General features: G+C 50.6%; 2 protein-coding genes across 2 annotated transcripts in view; one reads left to right on the top strand and one right to left on the bottom strand.

Annotated features, from left to right (window-relative positions):
• Positions 1–32: 32 nt before the first annotated feature.
• FZR1 (fizzy and cell division cycle 20 related 1) lies at positions 33–24,270 on the bottom strand. Its single transcript, XM_015651542.3, has 14 exons — positions 24,141–24,270; positions 12,381–12,520; positions 11,898–12,023; positions 11,611–11,674; positions 10,736–10,863; positions 10,254–10,336; positions 9,646–9,829; positions 9,383–9,448; positions 8,914–9,016; positions 7,489–7,673; positions 5,888–6,121; positions 5,156–5,260; positions 3,931–4,023; positions 33–2,886 (listed from the first exon to the last, which is right to left on the bottom strand). The coding sequence occupies exons 2-14, from the start codon at positions 12,447–12,449 to the stop codon at positions 2,845–2,847; spliced, it is 1,482 nt and encodes a 493-aa protein (XP_015507028.1). The 5' UTR covers positions 12,450–12,520; positions 24,141–24,270; the 3' UTR covers positions 33–2,844.
• Positions 24,271–26,820: 2,550 nt separating this feature from the next.
• LOC107215361 (protein ANTAGONIST OF LIKE HETEROCHROMATIN PROTEIN 1-like) overlaps positions 26,821–27,403 on the top strand; it is a 3,474-nt gene continuing 2,891 nt past the window's right edge. The window contains exon 1 of the mRNA XM_015651470.1: positions 26,821–26,921. Coding sequence (XP_015506956.1) covers positions 26,821–26,921 — 101 coding nt within the window. The remainder of the gene's footprint in view (positions 26,922–27,403) is intronic.

Below are 27,403 nucleotides of genomic sequence, written 5' to 3' on the forward strand. Positions count from 1 at the left end.
AATCAAAGCAGAGCCATGGAGACCAATCCAAATAAATTCACAACCTGTTTAATGCCAGTTCAATTGCTTTACATGAAAAAAGTTACAGCGTGCTCCATCTTTGTTTTCAATCACATGACACCTGGGATACAACGATGCCACAGACTCTGTCAGCCAGCTCTGGGAGAACCCTGTGCCTGAGCCAGCGCCCACAGGTCACACACACTGACACATCACCTCAGACCTGCCCTTTTCCCTCTTGAGCAGCCAGTGACAGTATCACCCTGAGACACTTGCACACACCCACCTCCACACAGATACAACTGGGAACTCCTGCCTGGCAGCTGGGAGTTGGGCTGTAGTGGGCTTTGACCGCCAGATCAGGGTGAGCAGCCTGTTCTTGCCATGCTCTGTCACCTACACGTGTGGGCACAGAACAGTCCTGGCCTGGGAATCACTAACCCTGGCCTGGGAATCACCAGCCTCCCTGCCAAGTGCAATAAGAGAAGCCAACCTGCTCCCAAGGCAGACAGAAAAGTGAGATGTAGACACAAGATGTAGTTTGGAAAAGTCCTTAGCAAGAGGGAACAATGGTGGGGACAGAGCCATGAGGAGCTATCCCTACTCTGCAGCTGGGAGAACTGGGTAGTGGCTGCAGTGCCCACCTGGCACTGCCCACCCCACAGCACTGCCACTCCCCCCAGCAGCTTCTGGGACTCCTTGAGGAAGTTCCCCCATCACAGGGTGAGAGGCAAATCCACTCCTCTGGAGCCCCAGGGCACTGGGGAGCCTAATCATCACCCCGGCATCACTGCACTCCAGCTGGGTGCCTGGTTCCCTCCAGCTCCAGAATGGGCTGAGAACTCCTGTGTGCCCCCAGTCCAAGCACTTACACCTTCAGAGGAGAAACCAGTGTGTCCTGGGGGTCTGCACAGTGCTATTTAGCGGGAGGCTATCCACAATGGGAAAATCTACAGCACAGCCGCCAGCCTCTCCCCAGCCCCCCGAAACAGCTCTTTCCCCAGGTGATGACACCCACAACAGACCACCTCTTGCTTCAGGTGACCCTTTGCCTCAAACCCATTCCCCAAGTTAATGATGCAAGTCAATTTAACACCTCCTCAGTGCTTTGGGGTGCTCCCAACCCATGGTGATGTGGAACAGTGCCCACAAGTGGGTAGTTGAGCTCAAACAGTGTTTCAGAAACTCCATGGAAATTCCATTTTGGTGGCAAGTGAGACTGTGAGATGACAAAGTGGCCTGTGGGCCTGGGAGACTGCCAGGGGACTCCCAGCACACCAGCTCCTCACCAGTGACTCCCAGTATGTGCAACACAGGCACAGCACCACCAGCCTGATCCAGGCACTGGTGTGATGGCACGTATGGTCAAGGCTGTATTGGCCTTCTCGCACCTTGGCTCACGCTAAGGATACTGGTGGTACTGGGGAGGACAGACAATCATATTCCTACCGCCTGCTTTTAGGGAAAGAAGGGAGAGAAGACAAAACAACAGATTAAAAAAAGAAAGAGAAAGCATCACCTATGCAATCTACAGAGAGAGGACAAGTCTATATATACAGCCAGGGAATTCCACACGGGAACAGGAAGCAATGCTGGGAGAGGGCAGGGTAGGCACAGGCATGGGTCAGATGGAACAGGCAGCACAGCCTCACAGCTTCTCTTAAATTAAAAGCAACAAACACATACAGAGCATTTGTGTTACGTTCCATGGGCTCCAACTCTCAGCCAAAACTCTTGTCCCACACAATCTAAAAATCCCAAACCACACACCAAAACTCAACAGCAGGTCCCTGTCTGGGACTTGGAGATAATAAAAAAGCAACACTGCAGCCCTGTTTCAGAAGAACCCCTCTTCCAGCCAGAAGAGGCCCTGCTCACCCCAAAAATCAGAACTTCAGGATTTGCTTCTGTTCTCAAACACATCCCAACTGCTTTTGGCCTCAGGGAGACTCCAGAGCAAAGGCACCCCACCTGGTGGCAGCGAAAGAAGCTCCACATGCACAGGTGGTTGGGTGGGTTTATTTTTTTATAAAGTCCTTACTTCTCCTCTCTGGTAACTCCCACGATCAGCCCAGAATATGAAACAGCCAACTGCAGAACTTCCCAATCCTGCTCCCTTAGAGGTGAAGCTTTTTCAAGTCTCCTCCAAAGTCTAAAGCCCCAAATGTATTTGTTCAGAGGCAGCTGTCAAGCACGCCAAAAAAAAATCAAGCTGTCTTATGGAATGATCATGTCAAGTACTACAGTACCTGTCTGGGGGGAAAAAATAAAGAAAAAAAAAAAGGAAAATAGGCAGTTCTCCAGTTTCTTCCTGGAATGGGGATGCCAGGCTATGAACAAAGCCCTTAGATGCCCAGCCTGGAGCTGTGCCCCTTGCACCAGCTGTACCGGACCAGTCTGGCTGGCTCCTGCCCCTAGAGATGTCACTCTAGGACACAGCAGCATGTCAAACCCCTTCCCACAGCAGCAAGAATATGCTCCTCTCTTGCAGGAGGCACACCGTGGCAGTGGGGATGGCCTCAGTCCAGTCTCAATGGTCCATGTCACACGAGTCCTCCCCAGTACCATCCCAATGGCTGGACGATGCTGGGTTAACATTTCTTTTACCCGTTTCCCTTTATGAAGGATGAATCCAATAACCTTTGGCAGTTCCCTCCCCTCCCCACCCCATCCCAAATACTGCCCAGCCCTGTGGTTCACAAGCACATATTTAATGAGCTGGGTCCTCCTCCAGTCCCACAGCTCTCCCTCCCCTTGGCTGGGCTCCGAGGGTCCATGCACACCAAGGGAGTGGTCTGATCCTGGAATGTCAGGCTGTAGGTTCCTGGGGCACAGGGAGGGGGTTTATCGTATCCTGGTGAAGAGGTTGAGCACAGATACAGACTCCTGACAAGGGAAGACAAAGCAGGGGGTAAATAGCTGTTATTCTACATGCTTCTGGGTTGGTTTGTTTTTAATCTGGTATCTCTAGCTCGGGGCATGATCCCAGCTCACAAATCAAAGTCCAACACCATAAATATTCCCACGCGTTTCCTCCAAATGGTAACAAGTGCGCAGCTGGCCAGAGTGCCATTCCCAGAGCTCTGTAGGCAGCTGTACCTCAGAGATGGCAAGAACTGGGGGACCCCCAGGAGCAATGCCAGCTTGCCCCAGTCCCCTCCTGCAAATCCCTCTGCCAGGCACCCAAGAAAGCTCTCAGAGCACCAGGCACAATCTGCATTTGGTGATGATGAGTTGTCACTGGCAGAATCCATGATCCCATTTTCATCCAAACCCAAATTTTAAGCAGCTTTATAAAGAGGAGGGAATAATCATGGAATCACAGAAAGGCTGGGGCTTCAAGGGACCTTGAAGTTCATCACCTTCCACTCCCCAACCATAGGTTGCTCCAAGCTCTGTTCAGCCTGGCCTTGGACACTTCTAGGGATCCAGGTGCAGCCACAGCTGCTCTGAGCAACCTGTGCTGGGGCCTGCCCACCCTCACAGGGAACAATTCCTCTCCAATATCCCATTTAGGCCTGACCTCTGGCAGTTGGAAGCCATTCCCTGTGTCTTAACCCTCTATACCCTGGTCCAAAGTCCTTCTCCAGTTCTCTTAGAATCCCATTAGGCACTATAAAGGGCTGTAAGGTCTCCCTGGGGCTTTGTCCTCTCCAGCTGGACAACCCCAGCTCTCCCAGCCTGCTGGGCTCAGCTTGGTAAGGTCCCCGAAATGCTGCTCTCCTCAGCAGCCCCGGACCAGCCTGGAGAGGGATATTGTGTCACACCTGCCTTGGGCACACAGGGTGACCTTTTACTTAAATTTCAGCCAAGTTGAATCCTTCACTGCCCCAGCCCTTGATCTGCAGGAAGGGATCAGAGAGGAGGCAGCAGAGCAGAGCCAACGTGGCCTGAGTTCCCCCAGGCAGCTGCCCCCATGCCTGGCCTTACCTTTGTTGAGCGAGTTTTACTGAAGACGTTCCAGAAGCGCAAGGTTTCGTCTCCAGCTCCTGTGACAATAGCCTCCCCATCAGGGGACATTGCCTAAGGACAAGACAACAACCTTTAGCACCTGTCACATTTTTGAGGCTGAAAATAAGTCTCTGTTGGAATGCAGGAGAGATTTAACTCTCCTTTCTACTTGGCAGTAAGAAGCCAGCTACCTCTACTTCCAGGTGCTTCATGCAGCCTCAGGTGCATTTGGGCACTTGCACCTTATGGTGCAGCTATGGAACACATGGGGTGAGTGGTGTGGAAAGAATACTTGAGTTAAGAAATCCAAGGCATGTGAAACTGAGGATGTTTCTTCCAGGATTATCAACATGCCTGAAGGCAGGAAGATAGTATGACTGGATTTTCTTGTTGCATTGATTGCTTACATTGGGATTTACCTCCCAAAACATTATCAGCATTTCTCATCTCTGTTGTGAACTGCTGACACCCCCATGTAACAGTAACAGCAGATATGAGATGGATCAGGATTACCCACAACAAATGTTTAATTCCCTGGGCAGCAGTCATCATTGAAGAGGAGTGAAAGTCCTCTTGGAAAAAGGAGAGAAGCTTGTGTTTCCTAAAATCACAGTATCCCAGAATATTTTGGGTTGGAAAGGACATTAAAGCTCATCTCATTCCACTCCCTTCCACTATCCCAGGTTGCTCCAAGGCCTGTCTAACCTGGCCTTGGACACTTCCAGGGATCCAGGGATCCAGGGGCAGCCACGGCTGCTCTGGACAGCTGCTGCCAGGGCTTCGTTACCCTCACAGAATTTCTTCCCAATATCCCATCTAACCTTGCCTGTGGGAGTTTGAAGCCATTCCCTGTGTCCTGCCATTCCAGATCTTTTTCCAATGTCCCTCCACAGCTCTCCTTGAGCCTCTCTAGGCACTGGAAGGTCTCCCTGGAACCTTCTCCAGGCTCAGAGGAGTTTTCTTAGAAGAAAACTCAGATGTTTCCTCAGGAGAGTTCCTATCATTAACAAAGCCTCACACTTCCACAGCAGCAAATCAAAGTACCCCTTGCAGGCACAGAAATACAACAGTTTTCCACTGCTCATTGGGAGTGTTCCCATTCCTGTCCAGGCAGCTTATGGTGCCACTGGCACTGCTGCTTTGGGTCCCACCTGAGCACACCTACAGCCAGGTGAACAGCTACAGAACCATGGCCATCACTCACCAGATACAGGACTCGATAAGAGTGCCCTGTGAGCTTTGCTACTTGGGTTAACGAGGGGTATTTCCAGACGAGGATCTGGTTCTGGGAGTATCCATGGGTGCTCACCTGAAAGGGGAGAGGGGAACATGCATCACAGATTCATGGAATTGTTAAGGCTGGAAAAGACTGCCAAGATCACCAAATCCAACAGTCTACAGACTACACTAGTGCCCTGGGCAGCTCATTCCAGTGCCTGATCACCATGAAGAAATTCTCCCAATATCCAATCTGAACTTCACCTGGTGCAACCTGAGGCCATTTCTTCTTGTGCTGTCACTTGTTACCTGGAAGAAGAGCCTAAGTTTCACCTGGCTCCACCCTCCTGTCAGAAGGAGAGAAGGTCCCTCCTGAGCCTCCTTCTTTCCAGGCTAGAATCCCTCAGCTCCCTCAGCTGCTCCTCAACAGACTTGTGCTCCGGCCCCATCTCCAGCTCTGTTCCATTCTCCAGACAGTCTCCAGCCTCTCACTGTCTTTCTTGTTGTGAGGGGCCCAAAACTGACCCCAGCACCGGAGGTGTCTCAGCAGTGCCCAGAAAAGAAGGGCAGTCACTGCCCTGGTCCTGCTGGCAACACCCTTGCTGGTACAAGCCAGGTGCCATTTGCCTCCTTGCCCACCAGGGCACACCTGGCTCATGCTCAGCCATGCTTCCCAACACAGGGCAGCTTGGCAGCAGCTGCACAGGGAAGGACTCACCAGCTCATTGGCGTGTTTGGACCAGGCCAGGTTGCACACCTGGGACCCAGTGTCGATGCACTGTAGGGGCTGCCCCGTGAGTGTGTTCCAGAAGCGGATGCAGCGGTCAGCTGTGCCCCCACCCGAGGCCAGGAGCCCATGCTGGTGTGGGGACCAGGCAATGGCTTTGACTGCTGCCAGGTGCTCTGTGTATTGTTGGACAGGACTCAGGCTGGAGTGATTCCAGACAAGGAGCTGGCAGAGAGAAGAGACATGATCAAAATTGTGTCTCAGTCATGTGTCCACTACACCCACAAGCCACAATGGGACTGATGAGTGCAGATGGGGAACAAACTGATTTCCCACAGCTCTGCCTAGACATGCACAACTCCACTCTGCTCATCACAGAATCATGCAATGGTTTGGGTTGGTTAAAGCTCATTCAGTTCAAATCCCTGCCACAGGTTGCTCTTAGCCCCATTCAACCTGGCCTTGAACACTTTCAGGGATGGGACAGTCACAACCACCCTAGCACTACGCTCAGCTCACGAGCTGTCCTACCCCCAGGCCACATGGCAGGAACAGGCCCTAAGGTAAGGGAATAAATCTAGAGAAACGGCATCACTGAAGGGGGCCTCAGACCCTTCTGCTGCCTTTCTGGCTGTATCATTCCAGAACACATCTAGAAATCTGCTCAGTTCATTAGGAGTTATTCTGAGCAGGAGAAACTCGGTCCAACCATGCTGTCACACAGGCACTGGGCACATTCCCTACCTAGCAACCCACTCCAAAGGGCTTGGAACACTGCTTTTTTGTGACAGATGCCTCTCCCATATGGTGCTCAGTAAGCTATAAGCCTGTGTTACAGGTATGAGAACTCACAGAGCTCTACCTCAGGTTCCTGCTGCACACAAACATTACCGCAACAAACGTGACCATACACTACCCAAACAAAGCCAGGAAGGGCAGCTTAGCAGTGACTTTGTTGAATGCAACCCCCTGAGCCAAGCTAGATATTTAATTAGCCAAATAGAGAAGTAAAATTAAATTTGCCTTTTTCATTTTATTAGGAAGAGAAGACTGAGTAGAAGATTAGCATAATTTATGTTTGGTCATAGTCCAACAACCAAAACAAAAGTCCTTTTCAGAAAGGAAAAACATCCTTAAAGAATCACTGAACCATAAAGGTTGTAAAACACCTTTAATATCAAGTCCAACCTTTGATCTAAGCCCACCATGCTTAGTAAATCATACTGCAAAGTGCCTCATCCACTTGCTTTTTGAACACTTCCAGGAATGGCAACTCCCCCACTGCCCTGGGCATCCTGTTCCAATGCTTAACCACTCTTTCAGCAAAGAAATTTTTCCCTAATCATAGAATCATACAATGGTTTGAGTTGGAGGGGACCTAAAAGCCCATCTAGTTCCATCCCCTGCAGTGGGAAGGGACACCTTCCACTAGACCACGTTGCTGCACATCCTGTCCAGCCTGGCCTTGACTACTTCCAGCAATATAATACCATCCAACCTGAACCGCCCCCAGTGCAACTTGACAACATTTCCCCTCGCTGTAGAAAGAAAGGGGGTCTGACATTTCCCGTGACCCCTTGGGAGGAATGTACCTTATTATCATTCCCTCCAGAGGCCAGGAGCTGGTGGTCTGTGGACCATTTGAGCCCACAGACCTCCTGCCTGTGTCCCTGGAGCCGCCGCTCGGACTGCAGGGGTGGGGTGCGGATGTCCCGCTGCAGGATCATCCTGTCCCGGCTCCCGGACGAGAGCTGGTCCGCGTTCCACGCCAAGGCACCTGCAACAGGGGCAGAGCTTCAGAGAGTGCTGTAGGAGTCATGCAATCACAGAATCACTGAGGCTGCAAAAGACCTTCAAGGTCACCCAGTCCAACTGTCAACTCAGCACCACCACCATGTTCACCACCAAACCATGTCCTCAAGTGCCACATCCACAAGTCATCTAAACACTTTTCAGGCATGGTGACTCCACCACTGCCCTAGGCAGTCAGTTTCAATGATTTATAACCCTTTCTGTGAAGAAATTTTCCCAATATCCAATATAAACCTCCTCTAGCACAGCTTGAGGGCATATCCTTTCATCCTGTCCCTTGCTCCCTGGGAGCACAGCCTACCTGGCTCCACCCTCCTGTCAGGGAGCTGTGCAGAGCCAGAAGGTCTCCCCTGAGCTTTTCTCCTGGCTCAGTCCCCACAGCTCCCTCAGCTGCTCCTGGTGCTCCAGTCCCTTCCCTAGCTCTGTTCCTTTCTCTGGACACACTCCAGCTGCTCAATGTCTTTCTTGTTGTGAGAGATCTGAAACTGACTCCAGGATCTGAGGTGAAACCTCAGCAGTGCCCAGCACAGAGGGATGGTCACTGCTCTGGTCCTGCTGGCCACATTAGCAAGCCCAACCCTTTCAGTCCTGCAGCAGTTGGTCAGCAAAATGCAGCCATCACAGCTGCCAGGGTTTAAAAAAAAAAGCCCCTAACAAACCTCAAACTACTCCTTACAGACCCCCCTTACATCCACTCTCTGGAGTCCTAGATCAGGGTGCATAAAAATAGAGGTTCCCCTAAACAGACTGGCTGCAGGTATTACCTATCCCACTTCACAGTGCAGTAAAACACAAGAATATATCTGGGAAGGTGCATGAATCTCCTAAATCTCACTCCAGAGTTTAGATTTGCAACATCTCTGAGCAGAAGAAAACAGCCCCCCAAAAAAGGGAACTGGAAATCTCAGTGTGAAGCTGCCAGCAGGGATGAAATCGGAAGCCAGCAGCAATGAAGAGATGTTGTAATCAAACCCAAAAAGCCTCAAGCAAGAAGGAAACACCTACTGCAACACCCAACCACCATCACACCCAGATCAGAACACCAGAGTTATGAGATGCTAATATTTTGAACCTGCTCAAGACACAGCAGGGGATAAATATCAATCCTGGTACTCTGAGTTCTCCATTTCCAGCAGATCCCTGGCTAACAAAGTTCAATCAGGAAGGAGAGAACCCTGAGAACCCTCTGCTTCCCCGCTCCTTACCGACTCTGGCTGTGTGACCCTCCAGCATGGAGAGCTTCTTTCCTGCAGCTGCATCCCAGATCTGTACAAAGCCCTTGTGAGTACCAACAGCCACCAAGTTTCCCTGGACAAAAAGAGCCAGGATCAGTACAGCCACAAAACTGATAGTTGAGGAAAAGACTTGACATAAATCCCATGACATGGAAAGCATCCACAGTTCTTCCATCTTACATTTTTTCCCTACTGAGAGGCCCAAGCAGCCTGTCTGGAATATATTTGTTGTAACACTTTATTGTCAAGAGCTGAAGAAGAAAACTGGCTCCTTCTCCCTCCCACTCCCATTAGCAATGCCTCGAGAACCTCAAGATACAAGGCTGCTCTCTATCCCCTCTTTTTTAGCAGAGAACAGCCAGCTCAGGGAGTTAACTAATAGCTATGATGACAGTGAGTAAGTGAGCCATGTCTCAGCTGTCCTCAGTGTCATACTGACCCGCTCTGACCAGCCCACGGATGTCACAGAATCGCCTTCCACAGAGAGGTCACACAGCCGGGTTACCTTCAGAGAGAAGGATGGGGTAAGAAACATATTTTTGTCACACAGCACTACTGGCTGTCTCACAAACCAGTGCTGTGTTTGGGATAAGTGTGTGACAAGTGCTGAAGCCCTCACACAGCACATTCCATAGCTCTGGAAGGCTGGAAAACCCTACATCAATGGGCAATTAAATCTTCAGAAACTCATGACCAATTTACCTGACTTGTACAAGCACTCCACAGGTAAACACAAGTCCCAAGGCCAACACTGAGGACATTAAGAGAGGACCAGTCCACCAGGTTCAGGTAGAAGTCGTCCTGCAGCTCTGGGGCATCCAGCACTTTGAAAGGAATCTTGGAGATTTTCCGAGTTGGTTTTCGAGGTGATCTTAGCAGCTTCTGACTGTTTACAAAAACACATAAAAAAACAACTACAGGAATCTGCACATCACAGCAGATGGGAGGCACAGGTGTAGCCACTCTTTCCAGAGCACTCTGAAGTTTCTATAGAAATTCAGAGACAAAAAGGCTGCACGATTTTTTTTCAGGAGAAAGACTGGAAGGAATTAGGTTCTGCTTCTACAAAGGAGAAAGCAGAAAGGTAAATTGATTATTACTGAGAGTTGACCAAGACATCTCAAGCACATAGGCAGGTTGGGAACCTGAAGAAATTTTTGGAACTTGACTGTTTTATTTATTAACTCTCCAGATTTCCAAACCCCATTCAAATCACAATTTTAGAGTTTTAGACAGAAGTCATAGAGAACCTCACCAAAGCCTCTGTCCCAGCCCTTCCCTTCTTTTAGTTTGCAGAGAATCAGTGTTACCTTTTGTTGCTGACAGGAGACAGGGAATACGGTGAGACCTCATTGCCATCATCTGGGCTGGAGCGTTTTGTGCTGAGCGAGTACTACATAAAGAAACATACCCCATGAGGACCCCAGCATGCCTGAGGCCTGGGGCATCACTCCCAACGTGCACTGGTGCCAAGCTAATTCCAACACCTAGTTTTTCCTTTCCCGGGTTCTCCAAAATCATACAAAATCCCTCAGCAACACTCAAGTCCAAAAGCCTGACTTGGCCACCACACTGTCTGAAAAGCCTGGCTCCACCCAGCACAAACACAGGAAGCACACTGCTTGCTGCACACTCAGATTGCCTTTGCAGGCCACCACACTTGTTATCAATAGCTTATCTCAGCAAAGCCTGAACACCAACTCACTGCACAAGCAGCCTGGCAGAGCCCTGTGCTCTGTTCCTGTGACACACATGCAACCTCCACTGGTGTTAATGCAAGTACCCAACTTACAGTGAAGAGAGATTTCTTCTCAGGGGTGGATGGCTGTAGCCTCCTGTCCTCTGTCTGGGGGTCCTGCACCTTCTCAATCCCTGCCCCCAAGAGTTCGTTCTTCAACAAGGCAGAATAGGCAAGGCCATCTGTAAACCCAAACAGGCACTGAGCAGAGAGCTCAGAGCAGCAACATCAGGAGTGTCAGGATCATGTGTGCCTGACCTGGAGAAGAGAAGGCTCCAGGGAGAGCTCAGAGCCCCTTGCAGGGCCCTAAAGGGGCTCCAGGAGAGCTGGAGAGGGACTGGGGACAAGGCCTGGAGGGACAGGACACAGGGAATGGCTCCCAGTGCCAGAGGGCAGGGCTGGATGGGATACTGGGAAGGAATTGTTGGCTGGGAGGGTGGGCAGGCCCTGGCACAGGGTGCACAGAGCAGCTGTGGCTGCCCCTGGATCCCTGGCAGTGCCCAAGGCCAGGCTGGACGGGGCTTGGAGCTACCTGGGGTAGTGGAAGGGGTCCCTGCCCATAGCAGGGGTTGGGAATAAGCTTTAAGGTTCCTTCCAACCCAAACCAGTCTAGGATTCTACAACTTGTACTCTCACAGAGTCTCTTAATAAGCCTGGAGCCCCCATTTTGCATCAAGATTAGCAGCAAGTTTACACTCCTTCCACTCTATCAGGAAAGCTTCCATGACACAGTAAATCAAGGGATAGAGACAGCCTCTTGCATCCAGATACTCATCAAAGCAGTGACCTGGTACTGATGATGTGGGCATCTCCCAAAACACCAGCAGCCTGAGTTTTGGCATAAGCATGAAAGTGCCATAGCCTTAACTTCCCTAGCAGTTCGCAGTAAGAGCTCTGGGCACTGCCAAGCAGTAAAAGGGTGGTCTCACCTTTGCCAGTGTCTGATGTAGCATCCTTTGCTTTTCTGTTTTGGCTTGGTGATTTTTCATTTTCCTGAAATGAAGAAACATGCCATCACCACACAGAAACCTCAGGGTATATGGTGAAATAGCAAATGCAGGAAGAATAGGGTTTGAGGACACACGCTCAGTGGAACTCTTCTGGGGCAGCAGAAGCACATGGTGCAGAAGATAAACAGAGCAATTATGCCAGCCAAAACAAGTTCCAAGTTCCTCAGTTCCAAGGCTGAGCTGTAGGAGCAGGGAGCAAAACTTACATTTATTCTGTGGAAGTTGATGCTCCAGTTGGCCCCAGCTCTTGAGGGAATGAATCTGTCACCATGCTTACTAGGAGAAGACATTGGAGAATTGGAAGGTGTCAAGGTTCTTCGCATCTCTGCTACCTGAATTAAAGAATAAAAGATACTGAACTTACTCTTGTCAAGCCCTTGTGTTGGTTGTTGTTGGTTTTTATGTTACATGTGTAGTTGCTGAGATTATGTACTAAAAAGCTATTACTGAACTCCACAAAAATATCTTCACCCCTTTTTGCAACCAGAACTTAGGTTATATATTCAAAAGCTCTCTTAAAGTCAAGCTATTTGGGTATTCATAGAACAGCTGAGGAGCTCACACCTGCTCCCAACCCAACAAAATACTGTGGTTTGCTTTGAGGAGGTCCCAGGTCTTCCAAAAGCTCAAGGAAAACAGTCAAAAGTGAGACAGAAAACAACAGTGAGCCTGAGCCCATCTGTACTCACACAAGGCATTGTGTTCTCATTCTGTATGTTGATTTGGCGTAGGAGACGTCTCTCGTAGTCCTGATCCATGGTGGGAAACTGGCTGGAGAGATCAGCAGGCTCAGGAATTTGTTTGCGAAGTCCAAGCAGTAACTAGTGCGCTGTAACAGGAGGAGAATAACAAAATGTTACACTCCTCCATGCTGAAACAGCCTCTTCAAAGTCTCCTGAGACTGTTCTTTGCACTTTTCCTATCCAGAGCATTGGTACCACACTTGCGTGACACTGAAGAACACAGGCAGCTGGTATTCTGTGTCTGACAGGACTTCAGCCAGTCCCCACCACACCTGGAGCAGGAACTGCTCCCAGGCCCTGCAGCAGCAAAGTTTGGCAATCCTTCAGGACACAGGCATGAAAAATCCAGGTACCTGCAGCCTGTCCTGTCCAGGCACTGGCACCAGTAGCACAGAGAAGTTTGGCTGCCCCATTCATGAAAGTGTACATGGCCAGGTTGGTCCAGGCTTGGAGCAACCTGGTGTACTACAGGTGTCCCTGCCTATGGCAGGGTGTGGAATAAGGTGGGTTTTAAGGTCATTTCCAACCCAAACCAATGTGAGGTTCTGTGATCCCACTACAGCCTGTCCCACTGCTCAGGTCAGGGGCACAGAAGCAGCGCTGAAAGTGGGATGCTTTTAGCCATGTCAAAAGTACTGCAGAATTTAACACCACCAACTGGAGGAATACACTAGGGATCTAGTAGTCCCAGTGAACATTCCATATCTGATGTCTGCACTATCCCAAGTACTCCTGGCTGGCACAAAGCTTGCTCACTCATATAGCTATAAAGTCTATAAGCAACATGAACATCATTTAAGCACGTATTTTAAGCAAATATTTTAGGACAGAGCTGCTTCATAGCTGAGATTTGCCTGGCAAATTACCATGTGCATCAATAAAAAATAAACGAGCTGACACTTGTGTGAGAATACACAGTCACAGCCCCTGCCAAGCCCCAAGGGCAGAGAGCAGCACCCCTGGGGTCCAGGGTCCAACCTTCCCCATCACACACCTTGTGCTTTGTCCACAGCTGACATGGGCACAAAAACACCAGCTTGAAGAAACATCAAGTTGGTCTTTCAACCCAAGATAAACATGTCCAAAGGCAAAGGTGTAATTAACACATAAGCAAATCTCCACAGCACACAGGCATCTGGAGGCTGTGCAGAACAGAAAGGGATCTTCATTCCTGTTATTGCATAAACATTTATGGCACCTGGCCAGAGTCCCAGCTGCACAAATGGAGTCGCCTCAAGATACAAACTTGTGGTAGAACCTGAAGGCAACTGCACATAAAGGCTGTGCTGGGAGGAGGCTGCTCAAGGAGCAGCTGCACAGTGCCACACTCAGGGACAGCCCTGCACTGCCTCCCACTCCCGCCTGGGAAGAGGCTGTCACCAGGAACAACACACCTAGCCAGGCTTTTACAGTTAAAAACTGGGGGCAAGTTAACAAGCTACAAGGGGCCAGCAGTACAGACTCCAATTCAGTAAGATGTGAGGAAGTATTACAATATTCTGTGAAATAAACTTGAGAACAAGGCAAAGCACACAGACTCTAGAGTGCAGAGCTGATGGCCTTGCACCTCAGAAAGTTACAGAAGACAGGGTGACATCAAGGTAGTGACCACTGGGGTCCCACAGGGCTCCATCTTAGTGCCAGTTCTCTCAAATGTCCTAAGTGACTCAGGGGCAGGACTGGAAAGTCGTGAGTGTTTGCTGAGAACACTCACTTAGGAGGAACTGCTGACATTCTCAAGGACAGAGAGGGCCCACAGACAGACCCTGACAAATGCGAGGATTGGGCAATCCCCAACCATGTGAGGCTTAACAAGGGCAAGTGTCAGATCCTGCCCTGGGATGGGGCAGCCCTGGATGCAGGGACAGACTGGGAATGAGAGGCTGGAGAGCAGCACCCTGCTCTGCACTGGGGCAGCCTCACCTCCAGTGCTGGGGGCACTTGGGGCACCACAAGATGAGGAGGATCCAAAGCTGTTGGAGAGTGTCCAGAGGAGGGACACGGAGCTGGGGAAGGCTCTGAGCTCACCTCCAGTGCTGGGGGCACTTGGGGCACCACAAGATCAGGAGGATCCAAAGCTGTTGGAGAGTGTCCAGAGGAGGGACACGGAGCTGGGGAAGGCTCTGAGGAGCAGCTGAGGGCACTTGGCTCGTTCAGCTGGAGCAGAGGAGACTGAGGGGAGGCTCCTCGGGGGCTGCAGCTCCTCCCGAGGGGAGGCGGAGGGGCAGGGGCTGAGCTCTGCTCTGGGACAGGGACAGGAGCCCAGGAAGGGCTGGAGCTGTGCCAGGGCTTGGGATGGATCTCAGGGCAAGGTTCTTCCCCCCGAGGCTGCTGGCACTGCCCAGGCTCCCCAGGGAATGGGCCCGGCCCCAAGGCTGCCAGAGCTCCAGGAGCGTTTGGACAGCGCTCTCAGGGATGCTCAGGGTGGGCTTGTTGGGGGGTCTGGGCAGGGCCAGGGGCTGCACTGATGATCCCTGAGGTCCCTCCAGCTCAGGAGATCCTGTAGTTCTTTGAGCTACACCACTTTTTAGTACCAAAACTTGGACTTCTTACATATGCTGAAATGCTTTTCTTCCTTAACATTAACATGCCAACACTTTTACAGGATCATTCCTAAAATAGATAGTGCCAAGCTGGTTCTGATCACACCTGCTTACCTCTACCACCTCCTCCTCCAAGCTTTTCTCTTTTTTAATTTAACACATTACTCCCATATGTTCTTTCAGTGGCAAAACTGGAGAAAGCTCCCAAATTTAACAGAGATCAGCTTCCACCAAATGAAGCAAACAGTCAGAGACAACATAATTGCAGTGAAAAGTTAGAAAAGTCTGTGATGCTATTAATAAAGGAGATTTAAAAAATAAAGATTAGTGCATGCCATATTAAACACTCTCCCCTGTTTTGAAGTTTACTTACCACCACCCTTACCGACCCACAAGCTACCAAATGTGTGTCTCAAACTAAACAGTTTGACAAAATGCCCCTTCCCTCTTTTCTTTTTTTGGGTTGTTGTTGTTTTAACACCATGAGTAAGAGAGCTAAGCCTGCAGAACCCACACAAGGAGCGTGATCAGGCAGGGAGCACCACACATTTGAAGCAACCTCCCAAAATGGTTCAGCACAGTATTCGTGAGAGATCCAGATCCAGTTACACAGCAAAGAGACATTTTAAATTCTGCATCTGAAACACATTTGACTATCAAGCTTTTCAGTTCCCATCTGCCCAAATTTCACCTACAACTTTCACTCAGAAGCACAGCACAGATGGTTCAACAGAGAGACTGCAGAGGCAGAACACAGCAGTGAATGTTCAGCACCTGAATAGTGACATGCTTTTACCCTAAAACCTGTGCCACTAACGCAGACCCAAGGGAGCAAGCAGCACCTCTGGTTTGTAGAATGCTTTTGCTGTCTCTAAATTTGTTCATGGGAAGTGAGTCCATTTCCCCCAAAGCAAGTAAAAAAGGCTTTGCCAGAAAGAAGGACTTGGAGGTGCTGGTGCAGCGGCTGAATATGAACTGGTGTGTGCCCAGGTGGGCAAGAAGGCCAATGCTACGTGGCTTGTATCAGCCAGTGTGGCCAGCAGGACCAGGGCAGTGACCGTCCCTGTGTGCTGGGCACTGCTGAGGCCCCACCTCAAATCCTGGTGAAAGTTCTGAGCCTCTCACAAGAGGGCTGGAGCATGTCTGGAGAGGAGAATGGAGCTGGGGAAGGGGCTGGAGCACCAGGAGCAGCTGAGGGGAAGCTCAGCTGGAGAAAAGAGGTTCAGGATTCTTGATCTCTACAGCTCCCAGACAGGAGAGTGCAGCTGGGTGGGGTTTGGGCTCTGCTCCCAGGGAACAAGGGACAGGACAAGAGGAAATAGTCTCAAGCTGTGCTAGGAGAGGTTTAGGTAGGACATCAGGAGGAATTTCTTCATGGAAAGCATGATCCAACACTGGCACAGGCTGCCCAGGATAGCGGTGGAATCCCTATCACTGCAGTGTGTATGTGGCACTTGGGAACATGGTTTAGGCACTGCTGAGGGAATGGTTTGACTTGATGTTAGAAGGCTTTTCCAGATTGAATGATTCTGTGATTCTATGATATTTAAGTTTGAATAAAAAAAAGATCTTGAGGACCTACAAGTGTTCAATATTCTTCAGACAGTATTTTGTCACTAATTATGCAGTTTATGCTTAGAGAAGAAAGTTGGGATTCGGTGGAAGGGTTTGGATTCCTTGAGAAGAATTTGTATTCTGACTTTATGTTCTTCATGCACCTTCTGTCCTGTCTCTGAATTGGCTGGATTCTCTCACAGCTCATTACCTCCAGAACAATACTTACAGGCAGAGTTATGGTGCTGAACAAGTGCCTTTTGTTCTTTTTATTGACCCAACCTTCATGTATTCAAACACAGAAGTGTTTTTTCTTGGTATGGATATGTTTTTAATAAGCCAGTAAGCAGAATGCCAGGCCTGGCAAGGAAATGAGAGCAGCAATTTTGAAAAGTGATTTCTGTGGTTTGAGGCAGGTTGGACTTGTTTGGATTCCCCAGCACACACTGAAGGAGGGGTAGGAGATTGCAGGTTGGTTCTGTCAATTCAGACATGCTCTGCTCAAGCAGTTCAAGAGCTGGATGATTCTTGACCCTTTTTTATTCCAGAAATTATTATTGTACCTTCTCTTCGGAAGTTATTTGGGGGGGTAAGTGTTTAACAGGAGAGGTGCTGATGAAAGTAAGACTTGGAATACCAAAGACAGGACGTAAATGTAAAGCTGAATATATTTCCTAATTTACACAGGCCACAGAGTGGTAAAGGATGCCTTAGTAACTAAAATACCATTAATGTTATGTTGATGCTTTATTTTGAAGCATCTCAATTCTGAAAAAGGTTGCCTGGAGCTTTTCTTACTAGTAAGTCATAAACAGACTCCAAATTTATAGTCAGCAAGAGCCTACCCACACCCAGAGATGCCACCTGCTCTTTGGGCCTGTATTAAATGGCACAGCCTTTAAGGTAAAAACATGTCACTACTCAGGTGCTGAATATTTCCAAGCCCTCTGGAATAGCCCCATCACTTGCTAAGGGGAAAAGTACACAAGTACTCATTCCTCCAAGTCCTGACAGGAAGGGTTTGAAATCAAACCCAGATGTCCTGCTTCCCCAAATCCAAAGTTTTCATTTCTTTTGATTTGACTAAACCCGGTCACAACACTTGCAAATCAGTAAGACAAAGCCCTCAGCTGGCAGCAGAAGTGGCAGCTCCTCTATCTCTGGCAGCTGCAGTGTCCTCTTGCCAGCTGCAGGTACTGACCACATCACACAAAAACCTAACTCAGCTCCAAAGGGCTGATGTTTTTGGCTGGTTTAGTAAGCATCACCTCCTCCTCAACTTGGAGTACTGCATGAGTATTACCACTTATAGATCCTTTTACTGGCTCTTGAACAAGCTGTAATGGAAAAGAAGGAAAAAAAAAGGCACCAACAGAAAAAGCTATGCCATAGCTTTTAGCTGTGTAATAGCAGAGACTATTAGGAATGCATTCAGAATGCCAAGGCTTCACAGAGCAGCCATTGGGAACAAGCAAGATACGCTGTGCTTGGCCAAACTCAAGCAAAACTTGTCCACACTTAACCCACAGGAACATTACACCAACCAAGCAAGCCTTTTCAGGAACTGGCCTCCTTTCAAACCAGCAATAGCACAAAAAGTTAGAGTTGTGCCTTTTACCAATATTTACCTTTTTAAAACTACAAGGATATAATTTGTTACCCAGTAATTTAGTAGGGTATAGTGCAAGAAGCATTTATAAAATCAGCCACTTACCCCTATGCAATGGGAGCAGTTAAAGCTTTATTTCAAAACAAACTACAACCTTTGCTGCCTTGCCCTCATCAGAGAAGCATATTCACAGCTTTGTAAGACAGATCACACTAATGACAAGAAAAAAAAATATACTCCAGTGTTACGGTGTCAGATGGGATCTTAACACTCACACTCCTGAAGATTCAATATTCCACCAAAATCCAAGATTCTGGACTATGCAAGGAGCCATTACAACACAGCAATGTACTTCAGAGCATAAGATGTAGGCAACTGCTCTGCACTGAAGGTCCTGCAAAATTCCGTGCTTTTCTGCCTTTCCAAAGCATCTTGCTGAGCACCTCCTGAGGGGGACACTCAGAAACACCTTTATGCACTCACTGCCATCAGCTTTACAATGCCCCTGTTCTAGAAGTGCCAACTTTTAGAGACCAGCAATACACACAATCTGAACTCCAGCTTCATCTGAAGGCAGAGTGGTTCACAGGCAGAGCCAAAACACTGAATCTCCAGCCTGCACTCAGCCACCCAGCCTGGAACAGGAGTACAGAAGCTGGAAATGTAAGTGAAACGCACAGTGATCCATGCCTCCCCTCACTTTCCATGGCAGAAAACATCCCCCTTTCCTCACAGGCATGGGCCCAACTTGCAATTAGAGGTGACAAACATTTGACCTTCTGTAGCTCCACCTGCACTCACAGACAAGCTTCAGAACTTCCTATGACAGCTTCAGAAGCTGAGGTAAAGCTACAGATCCACCATCCCAAAGTGATGCACAATCCTACCACAATGACAGAGAAACTCTGACCAGCAAACCACAAAAATTTAGGGCACTCTGATGACTGAGGTTGCAGGAAGCCTGTGAGAGGCAAGGACGTAATGCTCCTGACATGGAGCTCTGTTTGTGGCCTGGACTACCATGAGCCAGCAGAAACTCAGGGTTGTAAGACCATCAGGAAACAGCAAAATCTCTGTCTTTGGAAGAGCCTTTACTGAAGATAAACCCTGCCACCACTAATCAAAGAATCCCACAATGATTTGGGCTTGAAGGCACCTTAAAGCTCATCTCATTCCACCCCTGCCATGGCAGGGACACCTTCCCCTATCCCAGGCTGCTCCAAGCCCTGCCCAACCTGACCTTGGGCACTGCCAGGGATCCAGGGACAGCCACAGCTGCTCTGGGCACCCTGTGCCAGGGCCTTCCCACCCTCACAGGGAAGAATTTCTTCCTAATGTCTAATAAATCTTCTCAGGACACCACTACAAGCCCAAAAGGTTTTCACCAAGATTTTTGTATACACAACAGTTGCTCTTAAGTGCAAATGCTCCTCAAAGATGACACTCAGGAAAGCTCACCAGGAACATCTCTTGCTGCCTCTCACACAGATGATGCTCAGGTATCACCACTGCTTTCAGCATAGATGTTTTTACTAAATCCCTTTTTTCTCCACAACTAAAGGGAAAAAGGGGAAGATGACAGTCAAGCCTGTACTCCAAAGACCAGGCTATTTTCAACTGTTCAACTGAAACTCAAATACAAGTGATGGGCAATTACAGAGATCAGAATCAGCAGCCAACCCCACCAATGCAGCCACACAGCAGCCAGGCCCTTTGTTGAGGGGTTCCAAATTTGCCTCAGCTGGTTTTTATTAATTCAGGAGAATTGTAGGGTTGTTACTTTACCTTCATAAATGATGTTTTCATTCAATACACATCCCACTGCAGCATATCATTGTCTCTTGGCAGTGCAAAGCTTATCCAAGCAGACATGACAACCACGCACTCAGCAGGGGATTTCTTCGAAAATCACCACAATGAAACCCCTTTTTTATTGCTTGCAGGTGGTCATTATTTCACCTTTTCACCATGATGCTCCATAAATAAGAGGGACACACTTGCTCCCAGGGAATACAAAATACATGATGAAGTCCTCAGCAGTGCAGGAAGCCTAGCACCGGGAAACAAAGCACAACACATGGGGTCACTTTGATGGTACCTCTTGCCTGTGGGCCAAAAGGCCCCTAATTAACAGGAAGTCTCCTTAAAGAGGTTTATCTGTTACAAAAGCAACACAAACAAGGCAGCAGCAGGAACACTCCAGTTTCAGAGATGCAGTAATTGGCCAAGGCACCTGGTGAAGCAGCACCTGCACCACTGGGCTGTGATGGCTGTCACCTGGCTCAGGGATGCTCCAAGGGCTGGGGTGAAGAGCAGGTTCAGCTCCAGCAGGTATTGCCTGAGAAACACTGAGTGCTGAGCAAGTTCTGCTGCTCTCATTTGCCAGTGGAAGAGGATCCTGCTGGTCCCCATGTGCTCAGGCAGAATGACAAAGAACCCCATCCCTTCTGCAGGTACTAGAGGCTAATTCCTGCTTTGGGGAAGGGGCTGGATATGATTTCTCCAAGGTACTTCTTGGCAAGGAGGGGACATGCACAAACCTTACAATGTTCTGCTTTGAGATTTCATCTCAGTTCAGGATATAACCAATGCCAAACACTTGTGCATCTCACAAGGCAGGGCCTGTCAAACACCACAGTTCTTTCCACAGCACCTGGCCCGTGGTACTCCCCTTGGATACAGGAGCTGAGCTCTGGGTAGTCACTGGCCTCCACAGAGGGCCGGTTACAGCCACAGCACTTATGTTTCCACCATCACCTGGTGGCAGTTTTCCCCACACTAACACATTTTGTACAATTTGGACAGACAGGATAAACAAAGGTTCTGCTTTCAACCAGCATATGATGGCACCTATTTTGGTAATCACCTAGAAAATAATTACTTGTTTAATTATTCTGTGTAGAATCAAAGAATCATTTAGGTTGGAAAATCCCTGTAAGATCAGAGTCCAACTGTTCCCCCAGCACTATCAAGCCACCACTAACCATACCCAAGGTAAGATCCACATGTCTGTTAAATCCCTGCAGGGTGTGGACTCCACCACTGCCCTGCATATCCCAGTGTTACACAGAATCACAGAGTGGGTCAGGTTGGAAGAACCACAGTGGTCATCTGGTCCCACCTCCCTACTTAAGCAGGGTCATCCCAGAACATATGGCACAGGATTGTGTCCAGACACTTCTGGAATACCTCCAGTGAGGGAGACTGCACACCTTCCCTGGGCAGCCTGTTCCAATGCTCAGTCACTGCACAGGGAAGTTCTTCCTCATGTTCAGAAGAAACTTCCTGGGTATCAGCTCCTGCTCCTGTCCCATTGCTGGGCCCCATGGAGCAGGGCCTGGTCTCTGCTCCAAGCCCTCCCTGCAGACACAGAGAGAGGATGAGGGCTGAGGTCCCCTCTCAAGGCTGAACAGTCACAGCTTGCTAAGCCTTTCCTGAAGAGAGAGATGGTCCAGTCCCTTCAGCATCTCTGCAGCATCCACTGGACCCACTCCAGGAGCTCCAGGAGGGACACCTCCTGTCCAGAACTGGACACAGCACTCCAGATTTACCTCACCAGGGCCAAGCAGAGGGGCAGGATCACCTCCTTCAACCTGCTGGCAATGCTCTTCCTAATGCACACCAGGATCTTACTGGCTCCTTGGCCTCCAGGACACACAGCTGGTCAGGAACAGTCTGTTGTTCACCAAGACACCCAGGGCCCTCTGCAGCTGCTCTCCAGCAGGTCAGCTCCCAGCCTGGACTGGGGTTATCCCTCCCCAGGTGGAAGATCCTATACAACTCTATACAACTCCTTGTTGAAGTTCTGACAGTTTTTTCCTGCCCAACTCTCCAGCCTGCTGAGGCCCCTCTGCAGGGCTGCACAGCCCTGGGGGGGGACTGGCCACTGGTCCTGCTCTGTGTCAGAGCTGAGGAGGCACCAACCCCTTCATCCAACCACTGATGGATTAGTTAAACAACACTGGGCACAGGATTGAACCTGGGGGGGGCTAATAGAAAGGAAGTGGGGATGGACAGAGCTAAGTATGTGGATCTTAGGGACACAGGGGCCTTAGAAGTTTTTTTGTAAGTTTTTACATGTAGGTCACTCCAGACTCAAAGAGGACTGGCTTAGGAGCAGAAAAAAGGACAAGAAAAGGCTATAGTCTGCATTTTATAACAACTTATAGAACCTGCAGGGCTCTTTGTTTCTGTTCAGTAGATTCTATTCTGTGAGCACATTTTTCATAGGGCTACTGACTTTAATAACATGCAGTTTCCCTTCAAAAAATCTACATAAGATGGTTATCCAATTACCTTGTACTTCCAAGTGGGTAAAGACAGCTAAAAGCACCAGCTTTATAGATACACACTCTGGTAAGGCTTCCAGAAAAGAAGTCAAAGATTAAAAATTCACCAGCAGCCCCCATCCTCAGAGCTTTACTGAAAGGTCAGGCATCCAAAACTCTGCTTCATCATAATACTTAAGGTACTGAAGATGCAACGGTGCCCCTGGACAAACTACAAAAGTAAACCATAGAATTTATGAAACATGACAGCCTCAGTCAACAGCCCCAGAAAAACTCTGCTTCTGTATTAATTATAATAATAAAAAACCCCAAAGTCAGACTAATACAAGATCATAGAATCCCACAATGCTTTGGGCTTGAAGGCACCTTAAATCTCATCTCCTTCCACCCCCTGCCATAGGCAGGGACACTTTCCACTACCCCAGGCTGCTCCAAGCCCCATCCAACCCAGCCTTGGACACTTCCAGGGATCCAGGGGCCTCCCCACCCTCACAGGGAACAATTCCTTCCCAATATCCCATCTAACTCTGCCTTCTGGTGGGAAGTCATTCCCTCTTCTCCTGTCCCTCCAGGCTCTTGTACATAGCCTCTCCATCTTTTCTGTTGGCTCGTTCAGATTCTAGAAGGCAACAACGAGGTTTTATTGCTCACAGCAGAACTGCTCTCTGAAGAGCCTTCAGCACATAATACTGGGGTGTTATCATTAAATACACACAGGAAAAATCAGCACTTCACAAGAAAATGGGCACAAAGCCTTCAAGAGAGCTACAAGTCAAGAGAAAACAATCCTCCATGCCACAAATCCAACACCTTCCCGAGGGGTGACTCCAGTGTGACCTGACAAACCTCCCTGCCCCAGCAGAACCTTCTAACGACCTGGAGGACCTTCAGCTCAGGCTGATCCTGTGTACAAATCCCACATGCAAAATGTCAACAACAGGTTAAAAGCACCCTGATGGAACACACAGCGATATTGAGCTCCCTCAGACCCCAGAGCTATGGGGTGAGCAAGGCCACATCCACCGGTGCTCTATGTAAACAACAGACTGCTGGCCAAAATTTCTGCTGCTTGGCAGATCCCTTTAGGAGTAAGATCCACACCACTAAAATCTCGGCTACCGTCTGTGTTATCAACTTGATCAAGAACCAAGAGCTGACCCAGGCTCCGGCTCTTTGCATCTTTCCCCAGTGGGCCAGGGCACACGGACCGAGCGAAGGGGTTACACCGCGAGCTTCCAGCTGCTTTGCACTGCCCCGGCCCCGGGTGCAGGTGCAGGATGCCCGTTACCAAACACACCAGAGCGTTGGGGCTCACCGGCCCCGCCGTGACAGGGCACAGCCCGCCTGGGTCCACAGGAACCGGCACAGACCGGGCCCATCCTGCCAGGGCTGACAAGGCACCGCAACGGGCGGGGAAGGAGAGGCGGGTCTGCTCGGTGACCGGCTGCCGAGGGAGAGAGGGAGGGCGAAAGGGACTAAAGATGGCAAAGCACCTCCAGCCACGCCCGGCCCGGCCCAACCCAACCCAGCCCGGCCCCTCCGCAGCAGTCCGGCCCGGCCCACAGGCCCGTGCCTCTGGGGAAAAGTGCGGGGCCAAAACCTGCCGTAGGCCCCCCGCCTTGCCTTGCCTTGCCTTGCCTCGCCTCGCCTCGCCTCGCCTCGCCTCGCCTCGCCAGGCCGTGCCGTGCCCCGGGCGCTACCCCGGCCGTACCTGCTCCGGCGCCGGTGCCACCAGCCGGCCCGGCCCGGCCCAGCTCCGCCTCCTCCGTCAGCACCCGTCAGCCCCGCCGCTCCACAACATGGCGGCCGCCCTCGCGCGGGGCAGGACGGGAGCGCGCCCCGCCCGCCGCTTCGAACACACACAGGAAGCGGCGGCGCGCGGCGCCATAGCAACGGCCCGCTGACGTCACAGCCGGGAGATGACGTCATGGCGGGGGCTCCGGTGTCTGTCTGTCTGTCCCGGGAGGGCACCGGGCTGCTGAGTCTCTGAGGGTCCCCTCTTGGGTCCTTAAGGAGGTCCTTGGGTCTTTGTGGGGCTCTTTAGTGAGAGTTTCTTGGTCCCTGAAGGGGTTCTTGGGTCTCTGGGGAAGATTCTTAGGTCCTTAAGGGGGCTTCTCAGGTCCTTGGGGTTAGGGTTGGTCCTGGCCCCTCCAGGAGGGTGTGGGATTCCTGTGCCCCTCCCAGAGATTGTCTGTGACTCAGTGTAGGATGCCCCACGATCCTGCAGAGTGTCTGTGTCTCCCCCATTCCTGGTTTCTGATCCCCATTACTCTTCTCAGGGAGTTGTAGGGTGGGTAGAGGGAAGCCAGTCGTGTGTCCACACCCCTCTTGGGAGGGCACTGGGCCAGAGGCCAAGAGCTCAGCCCCACATGGCCTGCAAGGAGCCAGGGGCAGGTGCTGCAGGAGGACCCGTGGTCCCGTGCCCTTCTCGGCGCTGGTGTGTGCAGGAACCCCCCCCCATTTTCTGCCCACAGAGGGGCTGGTTCCAAAGGCCCAGGGTGCTCGTTGGGGGCAGAGGGGTGCCTGTCTGCAGACTGTCCATCTGCGATGCTCTGGTGACCCCAGACGGCCATCTCACAGCCTGGCACAAACATGCATTCTGGTCCTACTGCAGCTATGCAGCAAGCTGCATGCAATTCCCTGATAATAATCTTGGACTCCCTGGTTATCAGTCATGCAGCTCAGCCTCACATAATAATCCTAGGCTCCTTGTATGTTATTTTCAACAAGAAACAGCTGATAACTGCAGTCCTGAGAAGGAACAGAATAATTCATAGACTCCTGGAATATCCTGAGCTGGAGGGACCCTCAGGGATCATCAGTGCAGCCCCTGGCCCTGCCCAGACCCCCCAACAAGCCCACCCTGAGCATCCCTGAGAGCGCTGTCCAAACGCTCCTGGAGCTCTGGCAGCCTTGGGGCCGGGCCCATTCCCTGGGGAGCCTGGGCAGTGCCAGCAGCCTCGGGGGGAAGAACCTTGCCCTGAGATCCATCCCAAGCCCTGGCACAGCTCCGGCCCTTCCTGGGTTCCTGTCCCTGTCCCAGAGCAGAGCTCAGCCCCTGCCCCTCCGCCTCCCCTCGGGAGGAGCTGCAGCCCCCGAGGAGCCTCCCCTCAGTCTCCTCTGCTCCAGCTGAACGAGCCAAGTGCCCTCAGCTGCTCCTCAGAGCCTTCCCCAGCTCCGTGTCCCTCCTCTGGACACTCTCCAACAGCTTTGGATCCTCCTGATCTTGTAGTACCCAAACTGCCTCCAGAACTCAAGATGATTCCTTCCAACAGATCCTGGGCTCAGGATCCCTGAGGAACTCAGCAACTTCCCTGCAGGCATCCCCACATTCTCCATTGTCTCAGGAGACCTGTGAGATCTGCCCTGCCACAGCACATCCAGAAACCAAACAGGCTTTGGGATAGCGGGCACCACTTTTGGGGTACCATCCAGGCCCTGGCCTTACTCCCAGGTGTGTGGAAAAATTCATGATCCCAGAGGTTTATGTCCTAAAAGGAGACAGAGGAGTCCTGTAACTTTATTCATGAACAAAGGGAGAGTCCATGGGGCATTTCCCATGGGGTATCTCAAATTGTTGGAGGGTGGAGCCTTCTTTTTATCTTAATTTTCCTGGCCACATCACCTGTAAAGAGTAAAATGCAACCCCCTGATCATTATACAAAGATGTTAACCCAGTTGAATGTTGTCACTGCAAGGTGCCTTCTTTGTTAAATACCTCGAGCCCGATGTTGTTGTGACAGCCTTTTTTGTTAAATGCCACCTTGCCTTGTACCCGTGCCCTTACCCTCTCCCTTTATCCACTGGCTGAGGTACTTGGAAGGTACAAACTTCCTGAATTGCCTACTGTATGTCCCCCTCTAATATGCACCCCCCCCTGTTTTTAACATATGATAATCATAGTTCTATTGTTTTTGTTCTCCAAGCTCAGGAAGACAGCAGGACCTTGGCTGAGCAGCAGTCTGTGTCAGCAATTAATAACATTTTCTGAAACTGATGGTTTCTCCTCTTACTTTCTTATCTACAAGTCCCTGTCCCTATCTACAAGCAGATTCACAGTCTGTCTGTAAAAGACACATTCATCTTATTCCTTTCACCAGGCACCATCAGGGCACTGGCACTGCCTCTCTGTGCTGGGGCCTTTTGTCACTTTGGTGCCACTCCTTGCCGTAGCTGAACCTGGTGAGCGTTGTCTAGTCTTTTCCAGCATTTTCAAGCCTTCCTTCAAGTCCAAGGCAGATTTTGGATCTTCTTGTGGTTTTCCTTGTTGCTGTAGTGCCAGTCCTTGCCGCAGCTGAGCTCAGTGACCCTTTCCCAGCCCAGCCTGGAGGCAGGAGAGGAGAGGGTTGGGATGGGGATGGTGGGACGGTGTGGTTTGGTGAGAGTTGGTGATGGTGGTGAGAGTGAAGGTGGCAGAGCTGTGCAGAACGGTGCGGAGAGCGGGGGATGGTGATGGGGAGGACGGTGCGGTGTGGATGGGGATGTCTGTACGGTGAGCTGCAGGCAGGGATGGGGATGTCTGTACGGTGAGCTGCAGGCAGGGATGGGGATGTCTGTACGGTGCCCTGCAGGCAGGGATGGGGATGTCAGTACGGTGAGCTGCAGGCAGGGATGGGGATGTCAGTACGGTGAGCTGCAGGCAGGGATGGGGATGTGTGTACGGTGAGCTGCAGGCAGGGATGGGGATGTCAGTACAGTGAGCTGCAGGCAGGGATGGGGATGTCTGTACGGTGCCCTGCAGGCAGGGATGGGGATGTCAGTACAGTGAGCTGCAGGCAGGGATGGGGATGTCTGTACGGTGCCCTGCAGGCAGGGATGGGGATGTCTGTATGGTGCCGCGCAGAGTCCGGCCGCACAGAGTGGAGCGGCGCCGCCCCGTCCCGCCCCCGGTGCCACCGTGACCCCACCGCCGATCACTTCCAGGGCGGCCCCGGCTCCCGATTTGAAAATGCGGGAGCGGCTGCTGGTGCTCCT

This window comes from Parus major, chromosome 28 (assembly GCF_001522545.3).
Source record: "Parus major isolate Abel chromosome 28, Parus_major1.1, whole genome shotgun sequence".
Lineage (NCBI taxonomy): Eukaryota > Metazoa > Chordata > Aves > Passeriformes > Paridae > Parus > Parus major.

Coding starts and splice junctions, on each gene's coding strand:
- FZR1 (XM_015651542.3), bottom strand. CDS start 12,449: ATGGATCAGGACTACGAGAGACGTCTCCTACGCCAAATCAACATACAG. Junction 11,675..11,897: donor TCAACTTCCACAGAATAAAT/GTAAGTTTTGCT, acceptor TCTTCATTTCAG/GAAAATGAAAAATCACCAAG. Junction 4,024..5,155: donor CTTATCGAGTCCTGTATCTG/GTGAGTGATGGC, acceptor TCTTGTCCTTAG/GCAATGTCCCCTGATGGGGA.